The following is an 11,286-nucleotide window of genomic DNA, read 5'->3' on the forward strand; positions in this document are numbered from 1 at the left end:
CAGCACTACCTCCGACAGATCAGAAAGATATTTTACTGTTCGCAGCAGCCAGACACATTTAGTTAAATGAACACAGGTATCTGGTTTGATAAATGTGTTGATAAAACATTTGCTTTGATAAATGGGGGACATAACAAACTGCAGGTAATCCTTATGCATTTTACAGTTTGATATTTGAAAAATCGACCCCTGAGTTTGTTCATAGATGGTTCCTAAGAGATTCCAAGACATCTAGCCAGACATCTGAAACTAGCCCATGAATATATACTTGGTTGCTGTGACTTGGCAATGTAGGGGGATCTTGAGGCTTAGCATTTGAGCTCTGATATACCTGCATATGTGGCTCAATAAATTCAAACACATAATAATGTCACATAAGAACTGAAAACCCATTTGCCAGAATATCCACCCACATATGTTGAAAAGAACACCAAACAATTATGTTTGCATAACTATTGCCACCCATCATGACACATTTTATTTCCATCGCACCTTAGTACAATAGAAAATAGTCAATTAGTAAAATAGTATTGATATAAAATTTGTTGCAGTGTTTTTGAGAAACTGTTGCCAAAATCATCCCACTTCAGTAAACAGACCCCTGGGTATGAGGCTCCCTTCCTTATTATATTTATGTGTATGTAGGAAATTGAGTGCCAATCAGACTGCTTGGGATTGGGCCCAGTGAGTAGAGCTGGCATAAGAAGAAAAGGAATTTGCAATAATATTCCTGTACAGTGTAATCTGAACAAAGTACAATTTGCTTTAATAAAACAAAACAGATGTTATATTGGAATTCTGGCATATCGCTGTAATTTCAATGTAGAGCTTTGCGTCCGTACTTGCAGAACATGGGGGTCCATTTCCAAACGCTTTGTTTGTATTTGTGCCACTATGCATTATATATTTTTACTTTTATGCCAGTCATTGCCAATATACATGACCACATGTTAGAGTGCAGGTTCAGTATCTTATGCACATGGAATACAATGTGACAGTAACACAAAGACAACTATGAGCGCTAGTTTATGGTGGGGTCCATATATGTGAATCGGTGGGTAAATCTAGCAGGGCTTATAGTAATGTGCTTCATGAGTGGGTGAGTCCAAGTCTAGGGCTTGTGGGAAAGGATATCTTGTGCCTGTATATTATGCGCCACAGAAATTATGTAGAATATGATTATGATACAAACAGAACATCACGTTCAACAGAAAATGACCACGTACACCAAGCATTTCATATGGCTTTCAAGCACCCTTTAACATTTTATTCATCTTCTGCAAGTGCAATAGCCTGCATAGCAGCAAAGCCACAGAATGGTAGCTCTTATGGGTAAAATTAGAGATTTTACTTTTTCCCTTTCAATATCTCCGCTCAGTTTAATGATGTACCACAGAAATATTTTCTTTTTTTTTTTTTTCTTTTTTTTAACATATCAGCCAATTACCAATGCTAAAGATCTGCTAAAGTAATTCTCTAAGTAATTTTTATAACTGGGCCAAAAGCAGCTTGATATATATTTTCCTAATGGCAATACCAGCAACAACAAATGGAGTTTTTCTTATGAAGAATACTGAAAAGCAACAGGGATTTATATACACAAAGCAATTAGCTCAACTTGAACAAACAAGACAAGCTGGAGTTATGCATTGTACAGGTATGGGATCCATTATCCAGAAACCTAAAAGCTCTGAATTACAGAAAGTCCATCTTACATAGACTCTTTATTTTAAACAAATAATTAAAATTCGTAAAAATGATTTCCCTTTTTCTCTGTAATAATAAAACAGTACCTTGTACTTGATCCCAACTAAGATATAATCCTGTTGTACTTATCTAATGTTTAAATTATTTTTTATCCAGCTTAAGCTATGGAGATCCAAATTATCTCCCCTGAAAACCCAGGTCCTGAGCATTCTGGATAACAGGTCCCATACCTTTATAGTAAAAAAACCTTCTACACATAATCTACTGGTGTGAGTATGAGGCCAATGCTAAAAGGCTTGGGGACACCCCTTAACTCAGGTGTCCCCAAGCCTTTTAATCCATGAGCCACATTCAAATGTAAAAAGAGTTGGAGAGCAACACAAGCATGCAAAAGGTTCCTGGGTGTGCCAAATATGGGCTGTTATTAGTTATTTAGTATCCTGTATGTAGACTAATAGCTTTCCGGAGGCTCTGTTGGGCAGTACACGGTCTTTATGCCTCCAAAACTTGTCTCCAAGCCAGGAATTAAAAAATAAACACCTGCTATGAGGCAACTGGGAGCAACATCCAAGGGGTTGGTGAGCAACATGTTGACCGCGAGCCACTGGTTTGGCATCACTACATTAACTGATGCCTTGTCTATTAGGCATCCTGTTAGATGAAGACTTTATCAGCTCATACATGCATTCTTCTACTGACAGGTCTTCAAAATACTTTGCATGATTTTGCACCTGGTCTGTTATCTGGAAACCCATTATCAAGGAAGCTAGAAAAAGCAGGCTGAATGCCAGATTTTACACCGTTATTTTACATAGGTTCCAGCGGAAGAAAAAATGCATACAAAATTATGCCATTTTTAACATGGCGAAGCCTGGTGATGTGTGGCACATTTTGTCTCTGTTTTTTTACACAGTATAATAAATAGGCCCCTATATGTGTGTGTATAGAGTGTAATTCTGCCAGCAGATTCTGCCTTGCCCATAGAGGTCATTGCTCTGATTCTCTATCACAAATTAAATCATCTGAGTCCAAATATTTCCTCTCTATCTAAACCTTGTGAGAGACCAGTAATAGTAATGGAACTCTCCCCTATGTCTGCCAGCAAAGAGAGAAAGCATAACATCTCCCATGTGTGTTTTCCTTACAGGCACAATTAGGCAAATGTTTTTCCAAGGTTGCAGCGCCTTTGATTTTCAGTAAAATATTCAAACCGAAGCCTGCATTTAGGTCTAACCTAATAATTCATCATATGTCCACTTTGCAGCCACTTGGTCTCACAGGAGCTGCTATGTGAATATTTATGGTCGCGCAGCAACACTGGGATTTTTCTTACAGCTTCCTATCAGGATTTAAACATCAATTCAAATTCTCTGCGCTTATCATTTTAATTGCGTTTACGGAGCCAATGGAATAAATGATTTTGTCCCCTTTATAAAGTGTTGCATAACCTTGCAAAATAGTACAAAAGTGCATGCAGTAAGCCAATAAAAAGAAAGTATCATCAATACAAAATTGCCAGCAACTAAATGGGCTAAGATTCTACAGCACTGCTATTACATTTTTGCCAACATTTTAATTAGCTATAAAATGTATAAATCACATGCTTAATTGATCATTTTAATCTAAAGTTCTCATTTTTTCCACCGCAGTCAGAAGTTCCCAGACATTTCCCTCCTGAACAGTTGCATAATTACAATGATATATCTTTCATCTGCCAAGCACAATAAAAATGGAATTAATCAGATCCATGAAGGTTCGCTGCAGGAAAGTAACGTTTTAGACCCACATATAGTGAAATAAATGATCACAAGGAATAATGCAAATTGCTCTGTAAATGTCCCTTCAGCTAATTCTGTATCCAGTGCATGTACTTCAGTAAGTACACAGCTGTGTGTAGAACCTTGTAACTAATCCTGGCACTTATGGTTTTAATACCATTTTTTGGTGCATAACTACTCTATTGTTGGATGTCATTTAAGGATCATGGTGGACACACATTCATACAAGGGTAAAGGTCACATCTAAAAATATTGATAGACTTGTTCCATGACAGTCTATGGGAAGTTTGCCATGCATGGCTTGCACCATATGTGGTAAGAGAGTGCACAGCCCACTAGCCCAGGGCCTCATAAAGGTAAAGGAACTACATTTTAAGAAATGAATGCTAAAAGGTAAAAGAACACAGGGATATTTCATATCATGTGCTTACTTTGGCTGCTCTTCTTTTCTCAATACAGTCAGTGCTCTCACAGACAAGAACCTTCTCCTCCGATGCTGTTCGTTCATCTAGGAAATACAAATGTAACAACCATCTCAGATCATGGAGGAATAGGATTTTCAGACAAATTGTCCATCCCTTTTAGACCCAATATATAACAAATATATATAAGTACACAAACATTATTAATCTGTTATGGAATCCTCGTATCCCATTATTATGTGATATAGATTTTTGTAATAGTATCCAAACAAGGTTTGCATGAAAGGTAGTGAGAAGATAAAGAAAGAAAACCCAGCCTAAAATTGTACAATATCCAACCATTTGGTTCATGGGCCTGTTAGTCACATATAATGCCAGCTGGACTAGACAGTGCATTGAAATCTAAACTACCAATAAACAATCTAATGAATACTAATCAGGCATGTGGGTTTGAGGCTGTCCAACAATTAAATAGTGAGCAAGTGAATAAAAGTCTTCTTGAACTTAGTGGCCTCTGCAACAACTGCTAGCCCAAACTTAACATTTAGGGCTGTGGCACACATTCTTGCCGGTGGGATGGAATTTCGGAGAGATTTGTCGCCCACAACAAGGGAGATTTGTCGTGCGGCGACTAATCTCCCCATCTGCCACGGCCCTTATTGAACATCTGCCTAACAATAGAGAATTTAAAAGAATGGCATTTTTGTTAAAGTCTTCTCTAGGTAATACAGTATGTACAACAGATAGGTTGAGTATCATAAAGATAAGCAACAGCCACAAAACCTTTAGTGAGGTTTATTATGTGTTCTCACTCACTTTAGGCCCTAAACAAATACTATTACAGGAAAACCTTTTTTTTTTAAAAAAAAAAAAAAAAAAAAAAAGCATCAGTTATTAGTGCTGCTCCAGCAGAATTCTGCACTTAATCAATTTTTTTTTAAAAAAGCAAACAGATTTAATTTTGAAATCTGGCATGGGGCTAGCCATTTGCTTACTTTCCCAGGTGCCTTCAGTCATATGACATGTGCTCTGATAGTCTTCAGTCACTCTTTACTGCTGTGCTGCAAGTTTGGGTTATCTCACCCCCTCCCTTCCTGTCCCCAGCAGCCTATAAGCAGAACAATGGGAAGGTAGCAAGATAGCAGCTACTTGACACCTCTGCTGAAGAATTCAGCTGCCTCAACTGACAGTGCCTCCATGAGCTAATAGCACTGCTGGTACTGTCCTGAATATTAGCGAGTGCATAAACAGGCAAAACTCCCTATACTTCCACCCAATAATTTCCCTGCAAGCTAAAATAAACTGTGGAAAATACTTCCCTATATGCCATTAGTCTCAAATATTTTGTACAGTAAAGAAGATACAGATATATATATATATACAGTATGCACTTGTAAATAAAGGTACATTGACTTCTATGAAAAATAAATCCAGATCCTTAATACATTATACAGTGAGGGGCAGAAATAGTGGCACCCAAAATACATTAAATACAGTAAGGTGTGGAAGTAGTGGCACCACAATTACATTAAATACAATGAGAAGCGGTGTGAACTTTCGTCCCAAATACATTAAATACAATAAGAGGCAATAATTTCTGCCACCCCAAACCCCCTTGCCCTTCAAAAAAGCAGGTTTCTTGAACACTGGAGAAGATTTCATGGCAGAGATCAGAAGTATTTCAGAAATCATTTTCATTGTTAAATGTTACAGTGCTCCCATGCCCCACCTAGTGGTTTTTGAGAATAGGCAGGAGAAACCCTGTTTTGCTATTATGCAACATGGGTCCTATTGAAACTACATTAAATAGTAGATTGTTCAAGAATAACATTTTAAATGATAGAGTGAATTATTTGCAATGTAAACAGTGTAATTAAGAAATTAAATGTCATGCTATAAAAATCATGACAGAATCCCTTTAACACTAGAATGACAGGCTATGAGCTCTAAGGCAAAGAGTAAATACCATAACATGTGGTAACTATTTTATATAAATAAGTGGCAACTCATTACAACATCCAGAAACACGTGAAAAACTAGGGTACAGGAATTATCTGGTATTTTCACATTATGTTGACTTTCCATTTGCTTTAGCACAAAAGCTAGTCCTGTACGCAGTTGGCCTATCATAAAACCTTTGTTCTAAAAAATAAATGGGGTGTATAGCAGGGTCTCCCATCTCTCTCTTTCAAACCCTTACACAAGCCCACCTTGTTTCTCCACTTACCTGGTTAATTTACAGGAAATTAGATCATTTTATGTTTTTATATTGTCTTAATTAAGAAAATAATCAAAGCCAGTATTACACAAAATAAAAATCTGTCTTTTGCAGTTTAGACAGAAAGCATGGGTCTCTGGTGCATTCATCTCTATGAAATCTTCATGAACTCTTCCCTATTAAACAATGAATTTATTGTCTATTGCGCTGTTAGAAATTATTATATAAATTATTATTATTATTATTTTCTAACAGAGCAATACTGAATCTTCTGGACTTCTTGTTGCTGTTTGTGGTCACAGTCTCATTGCACACCCGCTTAATGGTTAAAAATTCAGTGGTGAGTTCAACTTTCCCTTGTTTGCAATACAGGTATGGGACCTGTTATCCAGAATGCTCGGGACCTGGGGTTTTCTGGATAAGGGATCTTTCCGTAATTTGGATCTCCATAACTTAAGTCTGCTAAAAATCATTTAAATATTGATTAAACCCAATAGGCTTGTTTTGCCTCCAATAGGGATTAATTATATCTTAGTTGGGATCAAGTACAAGGTACTGTTTTATTATTACAGAGAAAAAGGAAATAATTTTGAAAAATTTAAATTATTTGCTTATAATGGAGTCTATGGAAGATGGCCTTTCCGTAATTCGGAAATTTCTGGATAACGGGTTTCCGGATAAGGAATCCCATACCTGTACGAAATCTTATGGATGCTACAGAAATCCTGCCACTGAGACACAGGTTTCCTGCTGGATTTCATTTGTCATTTGATCTTTGCTGGAACCATAATCAAACTGATTAGCCCATTTGATAAATTTAGCATTTCTCATATTCCCCCAAAGTTTTATCCCCATATGTAACAAACAGGCTTGCTGTGCAGTAACCTAAGCAACCAATAAGATGCATGCTTTTGAACAGTGTTTGCTACCTGCTGATTGGTTACTATTGGTAACTGCACACCAGTGCCACCTGCTGTTCATTACAGCTGACTGTCTACAGTCAAAAAAGTGCATCTGAGAAAGGAAATGTGGTGTTGCTTTGCTTGGATCTGACCAGAGAATTATCATGATTCATGACACACTACTCTTCTAACTTCATTTTCATAGCAGGTGGCACTGTTGTTAAAATTCATTTGGAAAACTAAAGAAAAAATGTAATCTGTGCCATTATTTATTTTGAGGGTTTGCATTACAGGTATTTGTAGGGAAGCTGGTTAACTGAAGCTGGTTAACTGGGGTCAATTTATCACTTCACTCCTTGTGGGTTCAGTTCAGGCTTGGGCTAGCAATCTGTGGATTCTGGCAAATGAGGGGCTGCTGTAAGGTGCCATGGACAGTCACTATTTAGTAGGGATGCACTGAATCCACTATTTTGGGATGAATCCTGAATCCTTTGTGAAAGATTTGGCCAAATACCGAACCAAATCCAAGTCCTAATTTGCATATGCAAATGTAGCCACGGAGGGGTAAAGGGAATTGCGAAAAATTTTCAACTTCTTTATGTGACAAAAAGTCACGTCATTTTTAGGGTTCAGATTTGGTTTGGCCAGGCACATGGATTTGGCAGAATCCGAATTCTGCTGACAAAGGCCAAATCTTGATCAAATCCCGGCTGTAGTAACACAGCTACAACTTGCCACTTTAAAAAAACAATGTACCAGCTGAAAATATACATTTTGGACATATCTACAACAGCAAGGAACATTTAATGTAATCCATATGTTGTATAACGAATATGATATATATGTCTAAATTAGATGAAACATCCATTGCACACACTAAAAAGTAGGCCATTGGTCTTTGGAGGTCCTGAAAGTCCAAGACATTTTTCATACAGCATATCAAAACTCTGCATTGGTTGAGCTATAACAAGGGAACTGAATGAATAAATTAGCCTATTATGATTTGTTTCTTTCTCATTTCTTATTTTGGTCCCCAACGATATGTAAATACATTAATTTCCTTGTATTTATATAGTGCTGATATATTTCCACAGCACTTTACAGAGATTGAACATTATTTACATCAGTTAGTGGAGCTTACAGGCTAGTGTCCCTATCACATTCACACACAGAAGGGCCAATTTTATCAAGAGCCAATTAACCTGTATGTTTCTGGAGTGTGGGAGGAAACTAGAGGAAGAGAAGAGGCACCTGCCTAGGGCGCAATGATGGGGGGTGCCAGGCAGGTACCTCCCTTGTCTACCCCCTAGCCCTCCCGCATCCTTGTCATTGCCCCACTGCGGCGGGGGCAATGACTCCAACCCCCCCCCACTTGTCAGCATCGAACATGCAAACACCCCGGAAAAGGTGCAGGGGTGGGGTGGCCGACCAAGTTGCCTAGGGCACCCGGTCAGCTTGGCCCGCCCCTGCCCAGAGGAGACTCATGGAGAACATACAAATTCCTATATTTATATAATTTATATTTTGAGCTTGAACTTCTGGGTTTTGAATGTAAGTCAAATGATTAATATGTGTTTGTTTTCTTTAAAAAATATCTGATTGGTTGCTTTGTGTATGACTTTACCAAGTTTTGTAAAATGTTGGTACAATTTAAATAAAAGACAATAAAAGATAATTTAAATGGTTGCCGACCTGGAATGCAGCATACACAACACCGTCTGGAAATTAAAAATACAGAATGTGGATTGTATAGGTGTTTGGGACCTAGGGTTTTCTGGATAAAGGATCTTTTCAGAACACATACCTTAAGTCTGCTAAAAAAAACATTTAAACATTAAACCCAATTGACTTGCTTTGTCAATATGCATTCAGCTTAGGCACTGTTTTATTATTATAGAGAAAGAAAGGAAATCATTATAAATAATTAGAATTATTTGCCTAAAATGGACTGGTTTCCGTGGCAGGGACCTCCATCCTCTTGTGTCTTTGACTCCTAACTTATTGCAACTGTATCTTGTATTTATTTGTATTTATTGTTATACTTTGTATTAATCTATGATTATCTTAATAACCCCCTGTTTGTATTAATGCATTCTACTGTACAGCGCTGCGTACATAAGTAGCGCTTTATAAATAAAGATATACATATATACAATATATATGATGGAGAAGTTATCATTTTAAGACATAAAAAAGAATCTATGTGCCACATTATTTGCATATATTCTGACATAAAATAAATTGCTATCAGTGTTATAGTTGATGTTTTCCCCTTTTCTAAGCAACCGGAAAATTAAAATGAGCCCATCATATAAAGCAATAAGATCCTGCTGTCTGACATGCACTGCTGCCAGTCTTGATTAAATGTAACAGATTCCTTTCTACTAAATACAAAGATTTTGATAAGGAGAATTATAGCATAGACCCCCCCCCCCCCCATAACAAACATTGCTAGAGCCACAAAGATACCATTTTTCTATTTTTAAGCAGATTCTTCCAAATATTTCTCAACTCACCCATTGATTTAGAGGATCTTGTGTATAAGCAGCCCTTGTGCTGTTCTTCTGTCTGAATGTGAAATCCCAGACAAGCTGTGAATAACACACCGGCAGAGAGGAAATAATGTCTCAGATGATTTCCAGCCTAAAGACTGATCAGCTCCTGACGAAATGTGTTTATCCCTCTCTGTGTCTGACTAAAATGGAGCTAAGAAACCAAGATCTTGTGCCCGTCCTTTGCCACACAGTCAGTACAGCAATAGTATATAGAGAATGGGTTTTTAATCAACTGACTGTGGGTGTCCAGATTTTTCAGTTGTGATTGTAAAAAAAAGAACCCATTTTTCAAACCAGAAATCATAGAACAAAACAGTTTATAACCCTTAACGAAAAGCAAACGCAACAAGTAGTGCCGTTTAAATAGCAATAAATTGAATTTTGTTATACAAGAGGCAACCCAGTGGGTACAAGGGATAGAAATACGACATCATGCAGCGTATAAGTCATTGAGATTGCTGTATGCTTGGGATTGCTAATGTATGCTATCCTGTTTATATAAACCCCTGGAATCAGAGATAACTCATGTAGTATGGCAGCATTGTGAAAAAGTTATTTATGCTAACCTAGAAAAACAGATATATATTATAGACTTGTACATTTGTTTAGATATATACCCAAATCATATTACAGCTAAATCATACTGTTAATGCATATCTTTACTAACTGCATGCAATCCATTTCCATCTGACATGTCCAAAACAAGTCCCCATTGCCCCATGGTCCACTGTGTGCTATTGCAGAACTGCTACTATCTGCAGGTCCACTACTAGGGATACTGGGAATAGTCCTTCAACAATAGGTGTAGGAGATGCAGAGTAACCCACCAGACATGATTGTCAGTCTTGTCCTTGCATCACCCCTTCAGCTGCCATTAGAAGTGCCAGTACCCAGGAGCAAGAATTCATTTCTGTGCAACATTCCCTCTAATTCTTTTGTATGCACTTCCACAAAATCCACTTAGTCAAACTCATAACCACCCAAAGATATTAGAAAGACTGTCATGACATATTGCTTAATATGGATAGATTCGTAAAATTTACTACTAAAAATAAAAACAACATGAATTGAATTTGCAGAAAATAAAAAGGCTTCCAATAAAGACATTTTATATTGCTTGTTAATGATTATATGATTATTATATTAAGCCTGCTGCACCTAGAGTCAGGTAGAGGTTGTGGGTAGGATTTTTAGATGTGGGTATAGATGTGGATTGGTGGGTCTGCAGGTCGTTATGTGGAGCTTATCATGGTCGGATTGGGCCAGTGGGCCACCAAGAAAAAACCTGGCAGGGCAGATCAGTTCAGGTTGTGGGTCAGGTAAAAATGCGGGTTGGGGGTCCGAGTCCGGTCCGGGTTTAAAAAATTGGTTCTACCCTAAACTTCCCAGTCTAAAAAAGCACATTACCTGAAGGCTGCAGAAGGTTTCAGCATTGTATAGATCATATTGTTTGCATTGCTAAAAAATGCTTCCTAGTGGTAGACATAGCATGCAAGTAGGAGCAAAAGGAGCAAAAGCTGAGTCTCGCAACTGGTATATAAGGATTGAATATGTGAGACAACAGCTGCCTGAAAGGACTTTATGCATTATGCTAAACCGGCTGTTATTGAAAGACCATGATCATGCATAATAACTAAGATGGCTGCCTACACACCACGTAACCTATGTTCTGTGAGAGGGAAGTTGACCCAGTTTCTCCTTAGT

The 11,286-nt window shown here is 37.6% G+C and overlaps 1 protein-coding gene across 1 annotated transcript in view; it reads right to left on the reverse strand.

The window, feature by feature from the left end:
• plekhg5 (pleckstrin homology and RhoGEF domain containing G5) overlaps nucleotides 1-9,705 on the reverse strand; it is a 187,643-nt gene extending 177,938 nt beyond the window's left edge. Inside the window, exons 1-2 of the mRNA XM_031905609.1 lie at nucleotides 9,544-9,705; nucleotides 3,917-3,993 (exon numbers count right to left, since the gene is read on the reverse strand). Coding sequence (XP_031761469.1) covers nucleotides 3,917-3,993; nucleotides 9,544-9,547 — 81 coding nt within the window. The 5' untranslated portion in view covers nucleotides 9,548-9,705. The remainder of the gene's footprint in view (nucleotides 1-3,916; nucleotides 3,994-9,543) is intronic.
• Between the last annotated feature and the right edge of the window lie 1,581 nt (nucleotides 9,706-11,286).

The sequence above is a fragment of the Xenopus tropicalis genome, chromosome 7, assembly GCF_000004195.4.
Source record: "Xenopus tropicalis strain Nigerian chromosome 7, UCB_Xtro_10.0, whole genome shotgun sequence".
In the NCBI taxonomy this organism is placed as follows: domain Eukaryota; kingdom Metazoa; phylum Chordata; class Amphibia; order Anura; family Pipidae; genus Xenopus; species Xenopus tropicalis.